Genomic DNA, 25466 nt, shown 5'->3' on the forward strand with positions numbered 1-25466 from the left:
ATTCAGGTCATTGCTGATCAAACATTCCCATGTCCACTTTCTTGTGTTTTCGGTGTAACCCTCGATTGCTGCACTGATCAAGAAGCTATCTTTCTTAGCCTTAAATATACATAAGCTCTCTGTGGCAAGGATTTTCAAAGACTCACAACTGTCTGAGAGAAGAAATTCCTCCTCATCTCAGGCTTTAATTGTGCCCTGCAGTCCTGGACTCTCCCAGGGGGAGAAACATCCTCTTTGCATATACTTTGTCAAGCCCCTCAAGAATGAGAGATCACCTCTCATTCTTCTAAACTCCAATTAGTTGAGTCTCAACTTTTGCTCATAAGACAATTTCTTCATACTGGGGTTCATCCTAGTGAACCTTCTCTGAACTGCTTCCAAGGAAATAATATTTTTCCTTAAATAACAACACCAAAACTGCTGACAGTACTCCAAAGGTGTTCTCACTAACACCAGCTACAGCTGCAGTAAGAATTCCCTACACTTATACTCCAGCCTTTTTGAAATAAGGAGCAACATTCCATTAGCCTTCCTGCTTACCTGCTGCCCTAGGGCACCTGTATACCTGAATCTAAGTTGAAGTTGCTTTATAATTTATAACTTCAGGGGATGCAGGCATTAGGCCGGGGCAGAATGAATTGTCCAACTCTAGTTGCCCTTGAGAAGGTGATGGTGAGCTGCCGTGCTGTTAGTGAGGGAATTCCAGGATTTTCATCTAGTAACACTGAAGGAAAGGCAATATATTTCCAATTCAGCATTGGTGTGTGGCTTGAGGGGGAACTTGCAGGTAGTGGTGTTCCCATGTACCTGCTGCCCTTGTTCTTCTAGATGGTAGTGGTCATAGGTTTGGAAGGAGCTGTTGAAGGAACCTTGGTGAGCTCCTGTTGGTACATTAAGCTTTGGCTGTGTGTCAGTCGAGGGGAAAATGCAGACTGAAAGCAGTGAATTGTGAGCTAATCAAGCAGATTGCTAATCAAGCAAGTATTCCATCGCACTCCTGACATGTGCCTTTTATATGGTGGATAGGCTTTGGATAATCAGGAGGTGAGTTCTTTACTACAGGATTCCTAGTCTCTGACCTGTGCTTGTAATCACAGTTTGTACGGCTTGCTATGTTCATTGCATTGTTGATAGTGGGGGAATTCAGTGAAGAAAAAGCCATTGAATATCCAGGGAAAATGGTTGGATTCTCTTTTGTTGGAAATAGTCATTGTTTGACGCATGTGCAGCATGAATTTTAATAGCCGCTCGACCAGTGTCGGTCCAAATCTGGGTCATATTCCAGGTCTTACTGCAGCTTAATGTTGGTTTTGGCACCTGTCAAAGGGGTTTAATATGTTAATGCCTGTTTAGTAAAGAGCTGTCACAGTGAGCTGAAGAATTTCTTAATGCCCATGAGTTAAAACAATCATTGGGCCATGCTTTCAATCTGAATAACATCTCGAGGGTCTTGTGAGAGGTACGAATTGAGTGATTGACTGTAGTGAACATGCGGATCAACTTTGTCAAAGGAATACGAGTATAATTCTCACATACTATTGACAAGATAGAAACAACTGACAACCAATCAGGTCCATGTCAGTGTTGATATTCCATAAGGCCTTTGCAGTCTCTTCAGCTCACAGCTCCTTAACCAGAATCCTCTGACTGGGTTCTTGTAATGGACTACCTGTGATGACAGAGCTTCCCAAAGCAGGGTCACAAGTTGAAAGTTTGGTGTTGCAAGTTCCGAAGCAGCAATAGATGTTATGGAGTTCTGACTGAGTTCTAACAGCTTCCATTCGAACAGACCTCCATGCTCACAGCCCCCTCCCTTCGAATACTTATGGGTCTCACTGAAGGGGTCATGACAATCTTCAAGGCTCAGAATGTGCCAGAGAGGGAAGGCATTTGAGAAGCAGTTTGCCTGGAGCTCCCTGATCCTTCCTGTTCAGATATTGGGCTTTCACATCATATAGCAGCACCTCACAAAGTGAGCAACTGTGTTTTACAGACACAATTTATGTTGAGAGTTGGGCAGAAATAACTATAGTGTTTTGACGTTTTGAAAATAATAAATTGAGTAATTAGTGTGAAGGTTCTGTTTGCACAGAAAGCTTGTTATATATTTCATCTTAAGTGTGTTTTTGGTTAAAGTCGAAGGATTAAATCCTTGAATTATACAGCAAATTTCATTTCTTTCCATTTCAAGTATATGTTCAATTTTCCTTTTGAATTCGATTACTCAGGCAATGCACTCTACAGCGTCATGGCAAGATTAGGGAACCATGGATAACAGGTGAAATTATGAGACTAGCTAAGAGGAAAAAGGAAGCATTCATAAGGTCTAGGCAACTGAAGACAGGCGAAGCTTTGGAAGAATATCGGGAATGTAGGACCAATCTGAAACAAGGAATTAAGAGGGCTAAAAGAGGTCATGAAATATCTTTAGCAAACAGGGTGAAGGAAAATCCCAAAGCCTTTTATTCATATATAAGGAGTAAGGGGGTAACTAGAGAAAAGGTTAGCCCACTCAAGGACAAAGGAGGAAAGCTATGCGTGGAGTCAGAGGAAATGGGTGAGATTCTTAATGAGTACTTTGCATCGATATTCGCCAAGGAGAGGGACATGGCAGATGTTCAGGTTAGGGATAGATATTTGATTACTCTCGGTCAAGACAGAATAAGGAGGGAGGAGGTGTTGGGTATTTTAAAAGGCGTTAAGGTGGACAAGTCCCCAGGTCTGGATGGGATTTATCACAGGATACTAAGGGAAGCGAGAGAGGAAATAGCTGGGGCTTTAACAGATATCTTTGCAGCATCTTTGAACACAGGTGAGGTCCCAGAGGACTGGGAAATTGCTAATGTTGTCTGCTTGTTTAAGAAGGGTAGCAGGGATAATCCAGGTGATTATAGATTGGTGAGCCTGACATCAGCAGTAGGAAAGCTGCTGGAGAAGATACTGACAGATAGGATCTATTTAAATTTGGAAGAAAATAATGTCATGGTTTTGTGCAGGGAAGGTCATGTCTTTTTTTTTATCAACTTAATAGAATGTTTTGAGGAAGTGACTAAGTTGTTTGATGAGTAAAGAGCTATAGATGTCATATACGTGGACTTCAGTAAGGCGTTTGATAAGGTTCCCCATGGTAGGCTGATGGAGAAAGTGAAGTTGCATGGGGTCCAGGGTGTACTAGCTCAATGGATAGAGAACTGGCTGGGCAGCAGGAGACAGACAGTAGTAGTGGAAGGGAGTTTCTCAAAATGGAGAACTGTGACCAGTGGTGTTCCACAGGGATCTGTGCTGGGACCATTGTTCTTTCTGATATGCATAAATGATCTGGAGGAAGGTATTGGTGGTCTGATCAGCAAGTTTACAGGTAACACTAAGATTGGTGGAGTAGCAGATAGTGAAGGGGACTTTCAGAGAATACAGCAGAATATAGATAGATTGGAAAGTTGGGTGGAGAAATGGCAGATGGAGTTCAATCCAGACAAATGTGAGGTGATGCATTTTGGAAGATACAATTCAACAGTGAACTGTACGGTACATGGAAAAGCCCTGGGGAAAATTGAAGTAGAGAGAGACCTGGGTGTTCAGGTCCATTGTACCCTAGAGGTGACAATGCAGGTCAATAGAGTGGGCAAGAAGGCATACAGCATGCCTTCCTTCATCAGACGGGGTATTGAGTACAAGAGTTGGCAGGTCATGTTACAGTTGTATAGGACTTTGGTTCGGCCACATTTGGAATACTGCGTACAGTTCTGGTTGCCACATTACCAAAAGGATGTGTGGATGCTTTGGAGAGGGTGCAGGGGAGGTTCACCAGGATGTTACCTGGTATGGAGGGTGCTAGCTATGAAGAAAGGTTGAATAGATTAGGATTATTTTCATTAGAAAGACGGAGGTTGAGGATGGGCCTGATTGAGGTCTACAAAATCATGAGAGGTACAGACAGGGTGGATAGCAAGAAGCTTTTTTCCAGAGTGGGGTCTCAATTACTCAGGATCAGGAGTTCAAAGTGAGGGGAAACGTTTAGGGGAGATATGCGCAGAAAGTTCTTAATGCAGAGGGTGGTGGGTGCCTGGAACACGTTGCCAGCGGAGATGGTAGAGGCCGGCAAGATAGTATCATTAGTGATGTATCTAGACGGACACATGAATGGACAGGGAGAAGGGCAGGCAGACCTGGCGACAGGCGACAGGCTGAAATAGAGGATCGGAATTGGCGCAGGCTTGGAGGGCCGAAGGGCCTGTTCCTGTGCTGTAATTTTCTTTGTTCTTTGTTTGTCATAACTCATTAGTTCATCTGCAATTATCTTAAAGCTCTGACCTCATGTTACTGACTGTCCTACCAGTGGGAAAGGATTTCTCCTTATGTAAATGGTAAAAATCCTCCACAACCCTGAACACCTTAAACCTCCTGTGCTCGTAAGGCAATAACCCCAGCTTCTCCAATCTGTCCACATCATTAAAGTCCCTTATCCCTAGTGCTATTCATGTAAATTACACAAAAACCAGCCCACAGTTAGACTTTCACACTGACACACACACACGTATTTGCACACAGACACACAAACAGGCAAGTGCCCACGCACACGCACATACACACAGACACACAAACAGGCACAAACAGACATGCATATTTGCACACACATTTGCAAACATATGCAAAAGCAGGCACACAGGATCAAACACGTGAACAGACACACGCACACAAAAGCACAAAGGTGCACATGCACACACTATTGCACACACACTGGGTTGCACACAGTCGTACAAACAGGCACATGCATGTGCGCACACACATACAGTTGCACACAGGCAGACAAACAGGCACGTGGACACACACACAAGCACACATATTTGCACAGACACGCACACACACACTGTTGCACACACAGAGGCACAGACACACACACACATCTAAATGTCCACACTTCTAAATACATATATCCAACTGCACATGCACACACACATATTCACAGACACACAGATACACATGCCTACATCTATGGATCTTTGCACACATACCCACGCACACACACGGGCAATACATCCTGCTCACTCACACAGACTCTCTCACCCTCACACATACACATAAACCCTTACGTAGGCACTAAGACAATTCCACTGGGAACTCTGCGTGCATCCTTTCATTTGTAGCTTTCCTGAATACTGTGTGAACCTTCCTACTCACTGATTCATGACTTTACTCCCCTCACTGAATGAATTGAAACATTTGTAGCTGTTTTATTTTTGTCTCAGTGACAGAAAGCTCAGCAAAACTGCTTCCCATTCTCACCATACACCTCCCTTTAATCAGGAAAAGACATTAATTAGCACAATTGGCTGGCGGAGACACCGTGGAACAGCTCATCCTCACATTAACACTTACTAAAAACGTCACTGGAAATGAGAAGTAGCACAGTGCAGTAAGGGATTGAGAATAACAGGCAGATCAGAGGCAGCAAATGGGCCAGCAACATTAAAACATATCATAGTCTAACTCCACAGCATTCTCAATAACCAGCCTTTACAACATTCAAACATGAAGATTGTTACAGTGAGGGGTGTGGGGTAAATCAGAGAATGTTACAGTGAGAGGTGTGGGGTATATTAGAGAGTGTTACAGTGAAAGGTGTGGGGTAAATCAGAGAATGTTACAGTGAGGGGTGTGGGGTAAATCAGAGATTGTTACAGTGAGGGGTGTGGGGTATATTAGAGAGTGTTACAGTGAGGGGTGTGGGGTAAATCAAAGAGTGTTACAGTGAAGGGTGTGGGGTAAATCAGAGATTGTTACAGTGAGGGGTGTGGGGTAAATCAGATAATGCTACAGTGAAGGGTGTGGGGTAAATCAGAGAGTGTTACAGTGAGGGGTGTGGGGTAAATCAGAGAGTGTTACAGTGAGGGGTGTGGGGTATATCAGACAGTGTGACAGTGAGGGGTGTGGGGTAAATCAGAGAATGTTACAGTGAAGGGTGTGGGGTAAATCAGAGAGTGTTACAGTGAGGGATGTGGGGTATATCAGAGAGTGTTACAGTGAGGGGTGTGGGGTATATCAGAGAGTGTGACAGTGAGGGGTGTGGAGTAAATCAGATAATGCTACAGTGAAGGGTGTGGGGTAAATCAGAGAGTGTTACAGTGAGGGGTGTGGGGTAAATCAGAGAGTGTTACAGTGAGGGGTGTGGGGTATATCAGAGAGTGTGACAGTGAGGGGTGTGGGGTAAATCAGAGAATGTTACAGTGAGGGGTGTGGGGTAAATCAGAGAATGTTACAGTGAAGGGTGTGGGGTAAATCAGAGAGTGTTACAGTGAGGGGTGTGGGGTATATCAGAGTGCTACAGTGAGGGGTGTGGGGTAAATCAGAGAGTGTTACAGTGAGGGGTGTGGGGTAAATCAGAGAATGTTACAGTGAAGGGTGTGGGGTAAATCAGAGAGTGTTACAGTGAGGGGTGTGGGGTATATCAGAGTGCTACAGTGAGGGGTGTGGGGTAAATCAGAGAGTGTTACAGTGAGGGGTGTGGGGTAAATCAGAGCATAATTGTGAAGGGTGTGGGGTAAATCAAAGAGTGTTACAGTGAGAGGTGTGGAGTATATCAGAGAGTGTTACAGTGAGGAGTGTGGGGTATATCAGAGAGTGTTACAGTGAGGGGTGTGGGGCATATGAAAATGTGTTACAGCGACAGGTATGGGGTATATCAGAGAGTGTTACAGTGAGCGGTGTGGGGTATATCAGAGAGTGTTACAGTGAGTGGTGTGGGGTACATCAGAGAGTGTTAATGTGACGGGTGTGGGGTATATCAGAGAATGTTACGGTGATGGATGTGGGGTATATCAGAGAGTGTTGCAGTGAGTGGTGTGGGGTATATCAGAGTGCTACAGTGAGAGGTGTGGGGTAAATCAGAGAGTATTTAGATTAGATGAGATTACTGACAGTGTGGAAACAGGCCCTTCGGCCCAACAAGTCCACACCGCCCCGCCGAAGCCCAACCCACCCAGACCCATTCCCCTACATTTATCCCTTCACCTAACACTATGGGCAATTTAGATGGCCAATTCACCTACCCTGCACATCTTTGCACTGTGGGAGGAAACCGGAGCACCCGGAGGAAACCCACGCAGACACGGGGAGAATGTGCAAACTCCACACAGTCAGTCGCCTGAGGCGGGAATTGAACCCGGGTCTCTGGCGCTGTGAGGCAGCAGTGCTAACCACTGTGCCACCGTGCCGCCCATTACAGTGAGGGGTGAGGGGTATGGGGTAAATCAGAGTGTTACAGTGAGGGGTGTGGGGTAAATCAGAGAGTATTACAGTGAGGGGTGTGGGGTAAATCAGAGAGTATTACAGTGAGGGGTGTGGGGTAAATCAGAGAGTGTTACAGTGAGGAGTGTGGGGTAAATCGGAGTGTTTCAGTGAGGGGTATGGGGTAAATCAGAGAGTGTTACAGTGAGGGGTGTGGGGTATATGAGAGAATGTTACAGTGAGGGGTGTGGGATATATCAGAGAGTGTTACAATGAGCTATGTGGGGTATATCAAAGAGTGTTACTGTGAGGGGTGTGGGGTATATCAGAGAGTGTTACAGTGAGAGGTGTGGCATATATTAGAGAGTGTTACAGTGAGGGGTGTGGGGTATATCAGAGAGTGTTACAGCACGGGGTGTGGGGTATATCAGAGAGTGTTACAGTGAGAGGTGTGGCGTACATTAGAGAGTGTTACAGTGAGTGGTGTGGGGTACATCAGAGTGTTACAGTGAGGGGTGTGGGGTATATCAGAGAGTGTTACAGTGAGTGGTGTGGGGTACATCAGAGAGTGTTACAGTGAGGAGTGTGGGGCATATGAAAATGTGTTACAGCGACGGGTGTGGGGTATATCAGAGAGTGTGACAGTGAGGGGTGTGGGATATATCAGAGAGTGTTACAATGAGCGATGTGGGGTATATCAAAGAGTGTTACTGTGAGGGGTGTGGGGTATATCAGAGAGTGTTACAGCGAGGGGTGTGGGGTATATCAGAGAGTGTTAGAGTGAGTGGAGTGGGGTACATCAGAGAGTGTTACAGTGAGTGGTGTGGGGTACATCAGAGAGTGTTGCACTGAAGGATGTGCGGTATATCAGAGAGTGTTACGGTGAGAGGTGTGGAGTACATCAGAGAGTGTTACAGTGAGGATGTGGGGTATATCAGAGAATGTTACAGTGAAGGGTGTGGGGTATATCAGAGAGTGTTACAGTGAGGAGTGTGGGGCATATGAAAATGTGTTACAGCGACGGGTGTGGGGTATATCAGAGAGTGTTACAGCGAGGGGTGTGGGGTATATCAGAGAGTGTTACGGTGAGAGGTGTGGGGTACATCAGAGAGTGTTACAGTGAGTGGTGTGGGGTACATCAGAGAGTGTTACGGTGAGAGGTGTGGGGTACATCAGAGAGTGTTACAGTGAGTGGTGTGGGGTACATCAGAGAGTGTTGCAGTGAAGGATGTGCGGTATATCAGAGAGTGTTACGGTGAGAGGTGTGGAGTACATCAGAGTGTGTTACAGTGATGGGTGTGGGGTGCATCAGAGAGTGTTACAATGAGGGATGTGGGGTATATCAGAGAGTGTTACAGTGAGGGGTGTGGGGTACATCAGAGAGTGTTACAGTGAGTGGTGTGGGGTATATCAAAAAGTGTTACATTGGGTGTTGTGGGGAAATTAGAGACTGTTATGATTATGGGTGTGGGGTATATCAGAAAGTGTTACAGTGATGGATGTGGTATATATCAAAGAGTGTTACGGTGAGGGGTGTGGGGTACATCAGAGTGTGTTACCGTGATGGGTGTGGAGTCTATCAGAGAGCGTTACAGTGAGGGGTGTGGGCTATATCAGAGAATATTACAATGAGGGGTGTGGGGCATATGAAAATGTGTTACAGCAACTGATGTGGGGTATATCAGAGAGTGTTACAGTAAGGGGTGTGGGGCATATGAAAATGTGTTACAGCGACAGGTGTGGGGTGTATCAGAGAGTGTTGCACTGAAGGATGTGGGGTATCAGAGGGTGTTATGGTAATGTGGTTGGTCAGTGGTACTAAAAGGACTGGATGCTATTCGGTATTGTGCCGAACAATGCATAACTGAAATATGGTGTTGTAATTCTGTTCGCTAAATGCGGTTCATTTCAGTGAGAGTCTGTACAGGTTGGTGCTGTATGCTGTAACATTTTTTTGACAGGCTTGATGTCATTCGGGGATAGATGCAAAATAAAAGACTGATTTACTTTGACACAATCGTGGATTTATTCCTTCCTGTTCTGTCTGTAGTTGGAGTGCTGCCCCTTTAAGAGAGCTGGTCAGGTGACCTGCAGGGACAGAGCTTGGGTCTTGTCTCCAGCCAGCTGTGGAAGTGTTCAGATTTACCGTTCATTTACCTGGTATAATATTCCTGGTTCCAAAGGAAGCACCATCATAACAAATGGCAACAAGGCTGGGATCTGGCACATGTAATGTGTGCAAAATCTGTTTTATTTTGTCCAGAGGAGACATCAGACAGACTTTAGAAATGGTGTGGGATTAGGTGGGTAATGTTGAGGGAAGCAGTCACAAGGGGTTTTGTGTGGCAGTCGATGCCAGATTATAATTCACCAGGGAGTGGGCTGAGAATGGCAATCGTGACGGTCTCAGGCCGATGACTGAAGAAAAGAGTGTATACCCGGGAGCTACTGAAGTTATCACAGAGAGCGGTCATGAGCAGACCTGGGCTGTGGTTAACACCAAGGGGAGATGGTATGCTAGCACCGCCAGTGACGGAGCAGCTGACATGGAGTGCACTCATCGAGGGACCTTTTTGCAGCTAACTGCTACTGAACTCAACTGGCGGGAAAAGTTCCTGCCGATGGGAAAACAAAACGGCGGGCCAATTTGGAGCAATGGACCATTTGGCAAAGAGTCAGAAAATTGGAATTTATGTACAGAATGTTTTAATTTGTTCTTAAAGGTGAACAAAGTAGCTGAGGATATCATGGTACTGGTTTTCTTAAATACCATTGGGAACAAGACCTTCACAATTTTAACGAGAGAAACCCATGGAGAAGCTATTCCAAGAGCTTTGCAAAGTGTTAGGACCCAAGTTGCTGATGATTGCATGAATGTTTCCGTTTTTATCAATGGGTACAGCACAAAGGAGAGTCCGTCACCCAATTCATAGCCACCTTAAAGAAGTTAGCAGAACATTGCAAATTCAGAGGGTTCCTCCATAATGCCTTGCGAGACGGTTTGGTTAATAGTCTCTGACACAAAGCCATCCAACGGAAGCTGCTAACAGGGAGAGACCTGGATTTCAAGGCAGCTTTCAAAATTGCTACCTCAATGGAGTTGGCCACAAGCGAAGAAACCCAGTGGATGCCTGAGTATATCATGTCGTGGAAACTCGACAGAGTGCAGTACCAGCCGTAAGATGCTGCTGATGGGGCAAGAGTGGCCACAGAGTCGACATGATGGACTCAAGAAGCCCAGTGTCGCAGGTGGCAGTAAGTTGGCTATGCTGCCTGAAATTGCTGGGTACAACCCAACCAAGAAATGGGGAGTTAGAAAGAAAAACCCTGAGGACAAGGCATAAGGTACATGCTGCCAGCCAGAGTGTAGACTGGGAGTCAGGGACCTACAGGAGATGCAGAAGGCCTGGAGTCAGCAGAGCTTTGGCCAAACATCTTGCTGGTATGGGGTGAAGCTGATCGTTTCTGGATTTTTCCCAAATTCGAGGGGACGGCAGTAAAGTTGGAAGTGGATAGGGATGCAGTAGTGTCCCTCTATGAGGAGAAATTGAATCCTGCCAAGATTATACTGAGGACAAATGTAGAACCTGAAGGTCTGCCCTGAAGGGCTAAGTACTGATGACAGTACAGTTAAGAGACCAGTGTGCAGAATTGATACTTCACTAGTAAAGGGTGAATACCTGCATTATTCGGCACTTCTGGTTACAAAAAGTAAGACTGAATTGGGGAGTGGTTAATAGGCTGGCTGACTCAATCATGAGTTTGCAAGAGGTCCCAGAGAAGTGTAAGGAAGTCTTCAAAGGAACCCTGGGGGAAATGAAAGCAGTCAAAACTAAACTATAGCTGAAGCCAGAGACTTGTCCATGGAATCTGAAGGCATGTCAATACTGTAAGCAATCTGCCCTAATATGGAGGTGGTACTGGAATGGCTGGTAAATCTAAGAGGGTAGGAACCAGTAACCACCAGTGAATGGGCCACTCCATCATTTCAATCTTAAAAACAGATGGTGTGCTGAGGTGTGGTGACTTTACGGTCACAGTCCCAAGTCCTGCAGATCAATACCCCCTTCCACTCATTGAGGACCTGTTCAGTGCAGTGGTGAGGGAAAGATATTTTCAAAAATGGGTCTGTTGCAGGCGTACTTACAGACAGGGATGACAAATGAGTTCCAGGCTGTATTCCAGAGGGACCATGCATCAACTATTAAGTGGGTTGTCAGGAGTCCAGTGTTAACTGGATGATACTGAAAACAACAAATGCTGGAGATCACAGTGGGTCAGGCAGCATCCATGGAGAGAGGGAAAGCTGGTGTTTCAAGTCTAGATGACTCTTCATCAGATATTTTGATTACTGGATCCTCCAAAGAGGAGCATTTGGGGAATTTCGAAGGAACCCTAAAAAGGTTGCAGGAACACAGCCGAAAAGTAAAAAGAGAAAAATGTGAGTTATTTGAAGGCTGTACAGAGGACCTCTAATTGACGGCAACGGACTACACAAGGCGCCCAAAAAGATGGAGACTGTCATTGAAGGCCCCTGGGCCAAGAATGTGTCTCAACCGAGATTATTCTTGTGACTTGTGAATTACTGTGGCAAGTTCACCTCTGATCTGGCAACCATACGTAAACCTCTGCCTTAGTTGCTGGAAAAGGACCCAGGAATGTGAAGTGGCTTACCAAGAGGTAGAGCAAGCCTTAAAAAAAATCGCAACTGTTAATGCAGTTCAACCCCAAGTTGCTACTGCAGTTGGCCTTGCCTTATGGGTTTGGCACTGGACTGTCACACATTTTACCACGTTAGGCCCATTGCGTTCACACTGAGGTCAGTAACAACTGTGGAGGAAAAATATGATCAAGTTGAAAAATAAGGATTGAGAATTATGTTCGGTGTTTCAAAGGTCACCCATTTCCTTTACAGCAGGCACTTTGTGTCGATGACAGACCACAGGCGACTAACCTCCATTTTTGGCCCGTATATGGAGTTACCATAAATGGACACAGTACACCTGCAGAGATGGGCACTGGCTCTGTTAGTCTACTCGTATGAGATCAAATACCAACAGGCAGAGAAGCACGGCAATGTGGATGCTTTGTCAAAGTTACCACAACCAGGAAATAAGGATGTTCCCAACTGAAACCATAAATTATGTGTTTTTCTCCAGGATGACAAGGTGCCGGTGTCAGGAAATCCGATGCAGAGTGAAACCCAGAATGATCCAGTTTTGAGCTGAATGGTGGACTTATCATAGAAACCGCACAAAAATTATACACTTACCTGGCCAGCAGTGGGAGTTGTCTGTATCAGACTGGTGTTTAATGTAAGGAATGAGAGTTGTTATTCCTCCTCAGTTAAGAGGAAAGATGCTGGAACGAGTGCATAAAGGGCACCCCAGTGTGGTGTGAATGAAAGAAATAGCCAGGAGCTACTATTGGTAGCTGACAGAGGACTCCCAGATTGAGGAGGAAGTGGAATCATGCAAATCCTGTGCATTAGTGAGGAAAGCAGCACCATTGTCACAGTTGGAATGGCCTCAAAATCACCATGTCAGTGAATTCATGTTGATTTCATGGGAGCAGTAGAGGAACAGATGTTTCTCGTGGTTGTGAATGATCATTCGAAGGTGGTGGTCATGAAGTCAGTATCAACAGGAGCAAAGGTAGACTGACAGGATGAAATTTTTGCCAGGTTTGAGAACCCTGAACAAATTGTGAGTGACAATGGCCCATAGTTTGTGGCACAAGAGTTTGAGGAGTACCAGGAAAAACATGGGAGTTGGACATATGAGATTGGCTCTATAGCAACCAGTGACAAACAGCCAGGTGGAGAGATTTGTACAAACCTTGAAGCAGGCTGTAAATCCCTCACAAAGGGAGGGTTTGCTAGGATGATATCACAACAAGTTCCTCAGCATGTACAGGAACATGCCACACACGATGACCCAGTGCTTACCAACGTCCTTAATGTTCAACCACCAGAGCTGAGAACCATGTTTGACTTACTGCAGCTGAAAGAGACCAGAGAGGTGGCAGAGCGAAACAAAGAAGGACAGATGATCGGAAGGGTGGGATCCTCACGGGTCGAGGGAATGCCAAAGAGGAGAGACTGTAATGGTCCAGAATTATATGGGGAGAAATAGATCCCAATGGTTTTGATGGCTGAAATAGAACCGCTGTCACATGCGATGTGGACCAACCACTCCAAAAGCTAGTGCTGCCAAATAAACCTGTTGGACTATAACCTGGTGTGATGTAGACCAGGGATGAGATGATCCAGACGAGACACACAGACCAGCTGGTTGTTGCACCTCACCAAGGAGGGGAGGTCCCTTGGAACATCCTGCCAGTCCAGATGGGACGAGAGGTGTCAACCGAGTCATGTGTCTTTGACTCAGAGTTGGAGACAACTGGAGCATCACAGAAGAAACAACAGCCAGTTGGAATGGGCCATATCTGCAGAACAACAGGAGCTTCCTGAACTCTGGGACATTCCACGAGGAAAGGTTTCTGAGATAAAGAGACAATCTTCAAGGACTCTTCAAAGCCTGATCATGTCGATGTAAACTACAAAAAGGTCATTTTCTTTTTCCATTTTATTAATATTCCTGACAATATGTACATGTGTTAGCTACAATCCTTCTATAATCATTTGAGTTATTGCATATACATGTCGTTCTGCTATAACACATGTTTTGTGAACACGGATTCGCTATAATGCGATTGACGAATTCGGCACACTGATTCCAAAGCGCAAACTTTTCAAACATGTGTTGGCTGTAATGCGATTACATTGCCAACACTTTATGTGCCTTTTCTAAACTGCAATTTTTCTATAATGCAGGGTTGCACAAGAATGCAATTATTGCATTACAGAAGAACTACCTGAATGTTTATTAATGGGAGTTTTCAAATAAAGGGGTGTTATGTATGTAGTTGGACTTGCTGCCTGTTTAAGAGAGATGGTCAGATGATCTGGAGAGGTGGAACTTGGGTTCAGTCCACAACTGGCTGTGGAGGCGTGAGCATGGTCAATAAAGTGTTCCTGTTCGGATTTACCTGGTATGTAATTCATTGTTCCAAAGGAAGCACCAACGTGATAGTTCCCCAACTGAGTGAATATCTGTTGCAGCTGGTGACACGTTCCTCATACATCTTGCCAAGATATCATTCTACTGTCATTTCTCTTCTTGCTACTTAAATCTCATGAAGTGATGTGCATAGGATCATTAATTTAAGCATGTTTGTTCTATTTCTTTGAATTATCACAAGCTGCACTGCCATGGGTAGATGGTTGGCCTAGACTCCACAGATTCTGGGACCTCTTGTAGCATTTTGGTTAGCTTCCCTGCCACTGAGTTTAAGCCTCACAATGCCATTCAATTCAATCATGACTGATCTGATAATCTCCATATTCATGTTTTTCCCCATAACACTTGATTCCGTTACTGATTAAGTCTAAATCCGCCATGAATATAGAACATAGAACAATACCACACAGTACAGGCCCTTTGGCCTTCGATGTTGTGCCAATGTTTTATCCTACTCTAAGATCGAACTAACCCATACACCCTACATTTTGCTGTCATCCATATACCTATCCAAGAGTCGCTTAAATGTCCCTAATGTATCTCACTCTACTACCACTGCTGGCAGTGTATTCCACCACACTCTGTGTAAACAACCTACCTCTGACATCTCCCTGAAACCTTCCACCAATCACCTTAAAATTATAGCCCCTCGTGATAGCTGTTTCTGTCCTGGGAAAAAAATCTCTGGCTATCCACTCTAGATTGCCTCTCATCAACTTGCATACCTCTATCAAGTCACCTCTCATCCTTCTTCACTCCAATAAGAAAAGCCCTAGCTCCCTCAACCTTTCTTCATAAGACCTTGCCCTCCAGTCCAGGCAGTATCCTGGTAAATCTCCTCTGCACCCTCTGTAAAGCACCCACATCCTTTCTATAATGAGGCAACAAGAACTAAACACAATATTCCAAACATGGTCTAACCAGCACTTTATGGAGCTGCAGCATAACCTCGCGGCTCTTAAACTCAATCCCTCAGCTAATGAAAGCCAACAGACCATACGCCTTCTTAATAACCCTATCAACTTGGGTGGCAACTTTGAGGGAGCTATGGACATAGATCCCAAGATCCCTGTGTTCCTCCATACTGCCAAGAATCCTGCCTTTACCCTGTAATCTGCATTCAAATTTGACCTTCCAAAATGGACTCCATCTGCCACTTCCCAGCCCAGTTCTGCATCCTGTCCCTTTGCAACCTGCAACAGCTCTCCACACTATCCACAACTCCACCAATCTTCGTGTCATCGGCAAACTTACTAACCCACCCTTCCACTTCCTAGTCCAAGTCATTTATAAAAATCACAAAGAGCAGAGGTTCCAGAACAGATCACTACAGAACACCACTGGTCACCAAGCTCCAGGCTGAATACTTTCCACATACTATCACTCTCTGTTTTCTATTGGCCAGTTAATTCTGTATCTACACAGCCAAATTTCTTTACTTTCTGAATTAGTCTACTATGGGGAACCTTATCAAATGCCTTGCTAAAATCCATGTACACTACATCCACTGCTCTACCTTCATCAGTGTGTTTTGTCACATTCTCAAAGAAATCAATAAGGCTTGTGAGGCATGAACTGCCTCTCTCAAAGCCATGCTGACTATCTCTAATCAAACAATGCTTTTCCACATAATCATAAATCCTATCTCTCAGAATCCTCTCCAATAATTTGCCCACTACCAACAGAAGACTGGTTTGTAATTCCCAGGATTAACCCTATTCCCTTTCTTGCACAAGGGAAGAATACTTGCCACCCTTCAATCCTCTGATATTACTCCAGTGGATAGTGAAGATGTAAAGATCATTGCAAAAGGCTCAGCAATCTCTTCCCTCATTTCCCGTAGTAACCTTGGGTATATCCCGTCTGTCCCTGGGAACTGATCTATTCTCATGTTTATTAAAATTTCCAGTACATCCTCCTTCTTAACATCAACCTGTTTGAACACATCAGTCTGTTTTACACTCTCCCTACAAACGACAAGGTCCCTCTCACTCGTGAATACTGATGCAAAGTATTCATTAAGGACCTCCCCAACTCCTCCGACTCCAGGCACTAGTTCCCTCCATTATCCCTGATCAGCCTTACTCTCACTCTGGCCATCCTGTTGTTCAGCACATAAATGTAGAATGCCTTTGAGTTTTCCTTATTCCTACCCACCAAGACCCAGCCGCGACAGCCATCTGTGGTAAAGAATTCCACAGAATTCACTACCCTCTGGTGGATGAAACTCCCCCTCTTTTCTATTCTACGTTGAATCTATGAATCTCACTTCCTCCATTCCAGAATAAAGATCACAACCCTTAGTGGAGAATCCCCCAAGGTGAGAGCAGCAAGCTGGAGTATTTCCTGGTTTACGTCTCCCACTTTGGGAGTGCTCCCAGCACTTATCGCAATGCCCAGCTACCTTCCCCCCAGCCCCAACCCCCCAGCCCCAACCCCTCCCCCACTTATCTCTCTACCCTCTCAGCTCACAAGCCTCTTTCCTGATGAAGGGCTCTTGCCCGAAATATAGATGCTCCTGCTCCTCAGATGCTGCCTGACCTGCTTTGCTTTTCCAGCGCCACACTCTCGACTCTGATCTCCAGCATCTGCAGTCCTCATTTTCTCCATGGTTTGGATGAAGGTAACTGAGTTTTGAAATCAGTAACATTGATGGAATGAAACAGAATTAAACTTCAATCAAGGTGCTTCCCCACCCCCTCCCCACCCCCGCCCCCAACCCACTCCAAAACCCTTGGCTCCCTTCGCAACTATTACATTACAATGTGGAACTGTATGTTCATCCATAAATATGCATGAGCGACCAGAGTATGTCATCAATCCTTAGACATCACTTTCCAAGCACACAATGACTCCTATCGTGAAGGACAAGGGCAGCAGATACATAGGGACAGCAACCCATGCAAGTTCCTCTCCGAGTCACTCACCATCATGACTTGGAAATATATCGCTGTTCCTCCAGTGGCACGAGGTTAAAGGCCTAGAAATCCCTCCATAATGGCATTGAGGATTTACCTGTAGCACAGGGAGTGCAGCAATTCAAGAAAGCAGCTCAATACCAGCTTCTCAACAAGGGATAGGGAATAAACTCTGACCCAGCCAGCAACACCCACATCACATGAAGTGAATGAATGAAAGGCTCAGTACTTCCTTTCAGTCTGTTCTAACAATTTGTATCATGGTGCGATTTAAGAAAGACATTGGAAGAAAGTAGCATATGTGGGGGGATTCAAATTCCAAGAAGGCAAGTGACGAACTTTTAATTCAATGAAAGACATCTAAAATTAAAAAGCTTGTCAAATGACTGATGTGTAATCACTGGCAAATGACATAAAATCCCATTTGCTTCACTAATGCTCTTTAGGGAGGGAAATCTGCCATCCTTACCCAGTCTGGTGTATATGTGACTCCAGACCCACAGCAATGGGGTTGATTCTTAACTGCCCTCTAGGCAATTAAGGATGGGCAATAAATGCTGGCCCAGCCAGTGATGCCCATATCACATAAAATAATTTTTTTAGATTGAGTCCAAAAGTGATTATTTTGAAACTTAAGGAACCACATACCTAACAGCAACCCTTGGACTGGAAAATAGCCAATGACACTATTTTTTACGCTCAGTGACTCAAGCACTTAATCCAAAGATGCAAAAGCAACAAAGCCATTCATCAAATGGAGATGCTGAGAAACGGCAGTCTTTTCCCAGCAAGACAAGAATGCTTTTCTTAAAATACTAATGCCAGACACAAGACGCCATTAAATGAAAGAGACAGTTTACCACAGGAATGGCCCTGCAAGGGTAAGAGGGATGGTCAATGCGAGGTCAGCTCCAGTGATGTATAAAGTTCGGGTTGGTGCAGATTGTCCTGAACAAACACAAGGACCATATGAAAGCTGCAAACTCACAAACAGTGTGGGAGCAAAAAGTGCCCAGCTCTTCAACAGCCTTTCAAACTGTTCCAGAACCCATGGGGTTCTCCTTCTCCATCAAGCATTGAACATTAATTGGAATCTGAGGTGGACATGGTGACTGTCACTGCCTCGATGTCTATGCCATCTGAAGAAGAGAATGGATTTCTTCTGAGACTCTCCAGAAGCAAAAGGCAAATTACTAGGATTGTTAGGTCTACAAAATTATGAGAGACAGATGGTGCAGACAGTCAGAGGCTTTTTCCCAGGGTTGAAATTTCAACTCCGGGGAGCAGAAGTTAAAGGTGAGGGGGAGGGGAAGTTTAAGAGAGATATGCAAGGGGGGGTTTTCACACAGAGAGTAGTCGGAGCCTGGAATGCATTGCCAGAGGAACTGGTGGGAGGCACGTTGGTGACATTTAAGGGACATCTGAATTGTTACATAAATGGGGAGGGAATAGAGGGTTACGGACTGAAAAGGGCAGAAAGTTTGATTTTTAGCTTAGTTAGGGCATGATGTTCGGTATAGGCATGGAGGGCCAAAAGGCCTGTTCCTGTGTCGAACCTCTTGTTGTTCTTTGTTCATACTTTGCGTTACATGCTGCTCGTATCAGAGGCAAGGTCGGAGGAACCTGACCCAATGCTAAATCACCCCAAGAGGAGCTACAACAAAAAAAGAACCAGCCTATGTGCTCGGACCCAGAGGGGGAGGCATGTAGTGGTTGTAAAGATCAGTCAGGTGGTCCTCATAGAATGTGAGTTTTCTGATTGGGGCGATTAATCTGGTCCATTTAGGGAGCCCTGCTGACATTCTGTTCACTCTGACAGCTGGCTCTGAGAGAGCTGGATCAGTGTCAAGGACTGCCCACGTGTAAATAAAGGGTGTACTTGGTAACAGGATATCAGCCTCTGCGGAGTTACTAATTTACAAAGGGCATGAGAAAATGTCCACAGACCCTTTCTCAAAGTTAAAAACATGGACTCCACACTTTGAAGTAAAGACTCTTTTTACCATCCAGATTTCTTTTCCTGAACTTACAGATGTTTATAATCTGGGAGCCGAGACTGCTGAAAGGAAACATTATCCCAGAGAGGTCTAAACCCTAAACCTGATGCAATCCAGCTCCTTGTTCAGACTTGCTTCAATCTGTGTTGGGCCCAACTGAGTAGTTTGTCTGAGATCATGTTAACATTTGAAGCCTAGGGCCTGATTAGGAATTGCCCAGGATCCTATCAGTCTGGGGCTTGCCTGTAGCTTATCTGCAGTCTGTGTTGCTTCCTCATTGCAATTCATCAGGCCCTGCTCGGACCTCAGATCTGTCAATGTTTCCCCTCCCTACCTAATTGATTGATCCTGTCGTGATCTCCAAAATATATTATTTTTCATTTACTCATCGTCTAACCCTGTGAAAGTACTACTCTTAAACCACATACAGTCCTGCTCTGATGTATACGGCACTCACTTTCTGAAAAGTCAATCACAGAGTTGTTGACCCATCGTGCAGATGGGTAAACCTTCATTTTCCTTGATGTCTAAGCTACATTTGCAGAAGCAAATCATTTAAAACTTAACACTCAGTTGTAAGAATCCAAATGATACTGTCTGCCCATTATGATCTGCATCTCTATCCTACAGTTATTTTCATCAATCTGCTCAGATAATGCACTGGGACTGGTAGGGCTTGAACTCTGAACATCATCACTTCATCATCATCATCATCATATGCAACACACGTAGACAATAGTTAAGAAGGTGTTAGTATGCTTGCCTTCATTGCTCAGACCTTTGAGTATTGGAGTTGGAACATTATATTGAGGTGGTACAGGACATTGGTGAGGCCTCTTCTGGAGCACTGTGTGCAGTTCTAGTCTCCCTGTTATAGGATGGATATTATTAAGCTGGAGAGGATTCAGAAGAGATTTATCAGAATGTTGTTGGGAATGGAGGTTTGAGTAATAGGGAGAGCCTGGGTAGGCTGGGACTTTTTTCACTGGAGTGTAGGGGAGTTGAGAGGTGACCTTATAGAGGTTTATAAAATCATGAGGGGTATAGATAAGGTGAATGTCTCTGCTGCCCTTGTCCTTCTACATGGAAATGATCATGGGTTTGGAAGGTGTTGTTGAAGGAGCGTGGGTGAATTTCTAAATGCATGTTGTGGATGGTACACTACTGCTACTGAGCATCACTGGTGGACAATGTGAAAGTTGAAAGCTGCTTATCCCTAAATGGTGTCAAGTTTCTTGAGTGTTTTTGGAGCTGCACTCATCCAGGCACATGCAGAATATTTTATCTCACTCCTAATTTGTGCCTTGCAGATAGTGGACAGACTCTGGGGAGTCAAGAGTTGAGTTATCACTGAATTATTCATTCATAGCCTCTGACCTGCTTTTGCAGCTGCATGTTTATATGGCAAGACAAGTTCAGCTCTCAGTCAATGGTAAGCACCCCATCCCAATCCCCAAACCACTGAATGTTGATAATAGGGTCTGTAGTCATGGTTATGCCAATAGACGTCAATACCACTGTGCTTTGCAGATGAACAGGGCAGTTAAATCCCTGGGGCATCCTGACCAATACTTATTGTTAAATCTACATCACTAAAACTGGTTATCCAGTTATTCCGTGGTTGTTTGTGGGACCTCGGTGTGTACCAAATGGCTGCTATTTTTGCTATGTTACAATCAACATTCCCTCTCATTACTCCAACAGAAGTGAAAATTAATGTGTCGATGCAGAGATTGGCAGAGACTGGTGGACACTTAACTTAGACAGAACCTTGATTATAACGGTGATGACACTTCAAGGGTGCTCTACTTGACTCTAAAACACCTTGCTACCACCTGAGATCAGGAAGTAGCAAATTCCTTCCACCCTGAATCATTGCTCCTCTCCCCCCCCCCAATTCCACCCAGTCATACTACACTTTCTACAAGTCAAGACTTATTTTCCTCAGATACTATGCTCGCAACAATTGTTCTTTGCAAGGACTCCATCCAGTCTGCATTTGAATGAATTAATACCAAGTCCTCGTTGCAGACAGCCAATTCCATGGACTGAGGATTCTCTCATTGAAGTGTTCTAGTTCCTTATTTTTCACATGGGATATGGCCATAGCTGGCAAGGCCAGCATTTGTTACCCATCTTTAATTGTCCTAAAAGTGAGCGAGTTGCTTGAAACTTTCAGAGGGAAGTTGAGTTAACCACATTGCTGCTAGTTTAGTCACATGGAGGTCAGACCAGGTAAGGGCAACAGATTTCTTTCCCTGAAGTGAAACAGATGGGATCTTTTGACAACTGATGGGAGATCTCACAGGTAGCCATTATTGAGACTGGTTTTATATTCGACATTTAATTGAATTTAAATTCTGCCAGAATGGGATTGAGACTCATTTTCCCAAAGCATTTAGCTGAGCTTCCAGATGTCTAATCTCGAGACTTTCCCACTACACAACCATCTCCCTGCAGATTGCTCCTGCAGATTCATTTTAACATTGTCCCTTCTGGCATGTGGCACGTCCTCTGGGTCTGCTGTTCAAAACAAGGTTAAACTATTCAATTTGTTCTGTCTCATCCAATTGCTTTCATATCTGAAAATAAAATATTACATCATCTCTTAACAATCTTCACATAGCAATCAAGGAAATCCTTAATAGTGGAGGGCTTTGGGATCCATGGCAACAATGTTGTTAATAGCATGTCAATTGTATTGCTTGTGTGGTTAGGGATAACTAAGTCGAGGGAATTGATTAAGTATCTTGAGCACATATAAAAAGGGACTGATCATCGGGGATTTGGCGTGCAGCAGTCCCTTGCAACCAAAGATTAAAATTGTTTAGACACTCCCAAGCAACTTGCCTTTTCTGAACCTTCAGGGAGTCCATGTTCCACATGTGTGAAATTATTTTTTAATTTTTAATTTTGTTTGCGTTTCAGCCGCACGCTCTAGTTGTTTGGCCACCCGGAATGGAGATGAGCTTGGGAGAGCAGGGCCATGGGTTCTTCATGGGTTTGTTACAGGACCTGGTTAAGGTTGATATTAATGGGTCCAGGTAGTGAACAACTGAGAGGGTCATTATACCTGGTTTCTGTCCCTCTTCTGTGGTTATATCCATGCCTGGGTGACCCCAGAAATGCAGTGTGCCAATATGCTTGTGGTTTTCTGTGACTGTGCGAACCACAGGGCTAGAGTCCACCAAGTTACCCTCGTCCTTGGTCGGCTGGGTGGGTAATGAGTGATGCCAGCAGTTTAGGTTCAGTTCCTATATCAGCTGAGGTCAGTGTGCAGTGAATACCTTCTCAAAATCGGTTCTCTGAGGGGTGACCGTCAGGTTAAACTCAGCACCAGCCATCTCTCTCTTTAATAAAGACTGTGGCAACTTTCACTTTTGTGCACCAGAAATAATATTTTTGATAAGTTTCCTGTAAAGTTTTGATTTTTGTTAGAGAGCCCCTTTCAAGGCCTGCTAGTAACTCGCTTCAAAAGAATGCGAAAAGGGACTGGTGGGGTTGTAGGTCAGAGGCAGACCTAGGTCATAATGCATTTTGTGAATAAACTAACTGCTAGTAAGGCTTTGTGCCTAGATTCACCATTTAGCCTTGGGATCCATTTAACACAAAGCCACCGGTTCCTTCAGAGCCTGCGACTCACACCAAGTGGCATGTCTCAAGTCACTGTTTCTTTGCCCTCCCCAGGTTTAAGTCGGGCTGCCTTGCCATTTGGTCTGATGCGCCGGGAGCTGGCATGCGAAGGATACCCCATCGAGTTGCGGTGCCCAGGGAGCGATGTCATAATGATCGAGAGCGCCAACTATGGGCGAACTGACAGCAAGATCTGTGACGCCGACATCTTCCAGATGGAGAACGTGGAGTGTTACCTTCCTGACACCTTCAAGATCATGTCACAAAGGTAGGATGTCAATTACAGGGGATGTGACTCAGAGACCTGGGGACGCGACCCAATGGGGAACAAGTTGGGAGGCGGCATTGTGCGGGGGAGGGGAAAATAAAATCCATAAGAGACGAGTATGCATTCCTAATCAGGTTCCTCCTTTTCTGGTAATAAAAAATTCTGTTGATTTTGCCAATCACCCATAACATTTTAGCCAAGGAATCCTGACCTGATCCTCAGATTGTACAATGAGTGAGCCAGAGGCTGCACAGACTCCACTCTTTCCTCATTCTAAAGTCATGTATTTTGTCCTTATTATACACATGAGCCCATTGCAATATTATTTGTTGTTGGCATGCCAAAATGTATTCTGGGAGGTTTCAGTGAAGAGCTAAAATACAAGATTGAAGTGTTTGCAGTGCCACAGCAGGCAGGAGGGTACAATTACAATGTGACACATTTACTTCGGATTCTTCCATTACAAATGTGGGGATAGGAGTTTTGAAATTGACACAAAATTGTGTCAGGACCTGACAGCAGAGCATGATATAATCAAAGTACACACAGACCAGGGATTTGCAAATAGAGAGATGATAATTTCTTGCAGGAGATAGGAAATGTTCAGCACAAACCACCGGACATGGCCGATAGCTCTATCTTTATTGTTGTTCCACCAATATCACCTGAGTTTCCTGTACCTGTTCACAAGTGCATTCTCGCTGCCTTTCCAGTTTAAAGATCTTCACTTCCATCCTCTCCAAACTCCAGACACCAATACCCACGTTTTTAAAACCTACATCTTTTACCAAGCTTTTAGTCACTGAGCTGAACATCCTATTTACATGGCTTAGTGTCACATTTTTGTCTGATATTGCTTTACAGCAATAATTATGCATTAAATTGATTTTTCTAACAAGAGGATTCAAGTACAGGAGCAGGATGACTTGCTGCAGTTGTTCAGGACCTCAGTGAGACCACACCTCGAATATTGTGTGCCGTTGTGGTCCCCTTATCTGAGTAAAAATGTTCTGGTAATGGAGGGAATTTAACAAACATTCCTGGGATGGCAGAGCTGATGTACAAAGAGATGTTAGGACTATATTTACTTGAGTTTAGAAGAGTGAGAGGAATCTCTGTGAAATCTATAAAACTCTAACTGGATAAACACAGGAAGGATGCTCCTGATGACTTGGGGAGTCCAGAACCAAGTGTCACAGTCTAAGAATAGTAGGAATACCATTTAGGATTGAGATTAGGAAACATTTCTACACCTATACTGTGGTGAACCTGTGTAATTCTCTGCCACAAAGAGCAATTGAGGCTGAAACATTAAATGTTTTCAAGAAGGAGGTAGATATTGTTCTTAGGGCTAAAGCGTGTGAGGAGAAAGGGGGAACAGAATACTGAGCTGGATGATAGCCATGATCATATTAAATGTTGGAACAGTACTGAAGGACCAAATGGTCATTCCTGCTTGTGTTTTCCATGTTTCCAAAAATGGAAGTTGGTATTGACTAGGCAGGTGAATGTAGCAGCTTCTTAAGTATCACTGTGTATCGCTTTATGGTTGCCATCGATTTACAGTTCACAGAATTCATCTTGTTAGTAACATTGGCTGTCTGGACTCACTGGATCAAGAGGCTGTGGGCTAGAAGGATCTCCCTCTTGCAGTGTGGTCCTGTAGACTCTGGTCATCCTGAGCTTCGTGAAGGTACCTTTAGCACCAACCTCTTCATGTGGAGGCTGGTCAGCATTTGCACAAGGTTTGCTGATGGCCCTGGACTTGCTGGTGTATCTGTCCTTCCTCCATGTCTTTGCATCTTCATTATAACCCAGCAATACAGACGATAACCCTTACTGCGACCAGATCCATCTGTCATTCTTCCAATGAATATGTGCGGGGAGCAGAAGGAAACCCAGAACAGATTCTTAATAATGTGAACAGTCAGCATTCACATCACATACTGATGAACATTTTGCAGAGTTCTCCATACAGTGGAACATGGAGTACTTAGACAAGAAGGGTCTTGGAATGTGTCTACACAATACTTCAACTTTGCACCTTATTCTGGTGAATGCAGCATATTACAAGAGGCAACCATAGATTGTAAGTTCTGCATGAGTACTGACACTCTGTCCTCCTAGCGCCATTTCATCATGGAAGGCAGCATTACGTGTAAGACCGTGTTGCAGAAGGTGAGAGGAATCAGGCCCATTCCCTGTGATGACCATGGGATCTCGCATTATCATTATGTTTTGTGGCCCAATTATAAGGTCATCCTCCCAGAGGTGACTATCTTCAATCTGCAGTGACATGGTCGAGATTATTTGTGATCAGCATTTGCACACCGCACAGTTGGAA

The 25466-nt window shown here is 44.6% G+C and overlaps 1 protein-coding gene across 11 annotated transcripts in view; it reads left to right on the plus strand.

The window, feature by feature from the left end:
* Positions 1–25466, plus strand: part of LOC122552175 (adhesion G protein-coupled receptor L1-like) — a 631704-nt gene that overhangs the window by 321543 nt on the left and 284695 nt on the right. For all 11 annotated transcript variants that reach the window (XM_087983422.1, XM_043694733.2, XM_087983425.1 and 8 more), the window contains exon 4: positions 22909–23122. In XM_087983422.1, coding sequence (XP_087839548.1) covers positions 22909–23122 — 214 coding nt within the window. The remainder of the gene's footprint in view (positions 1–22908; positions 23123–25466) is intronic.

This window comes from Chiloscyllium plagiosum, unplaced genomic scaffold (assembly GCF_037043375.1).
Source record: "Chiloscyllium plagiosum isolate Xiang-an unplaced genomic scaffold, Cpla_swu_hap1 HiC_scaffold_45, whole genome shotgun sequence".
In the NCBI taxonomy this organism is placed as follows: Eukaryota; Metazoa; Chordata; class Chondrichthyes; order Orectolobiformes; family Hemiscylliidae; genus Chiloscyllium; species Chiloscyllium plagiosum.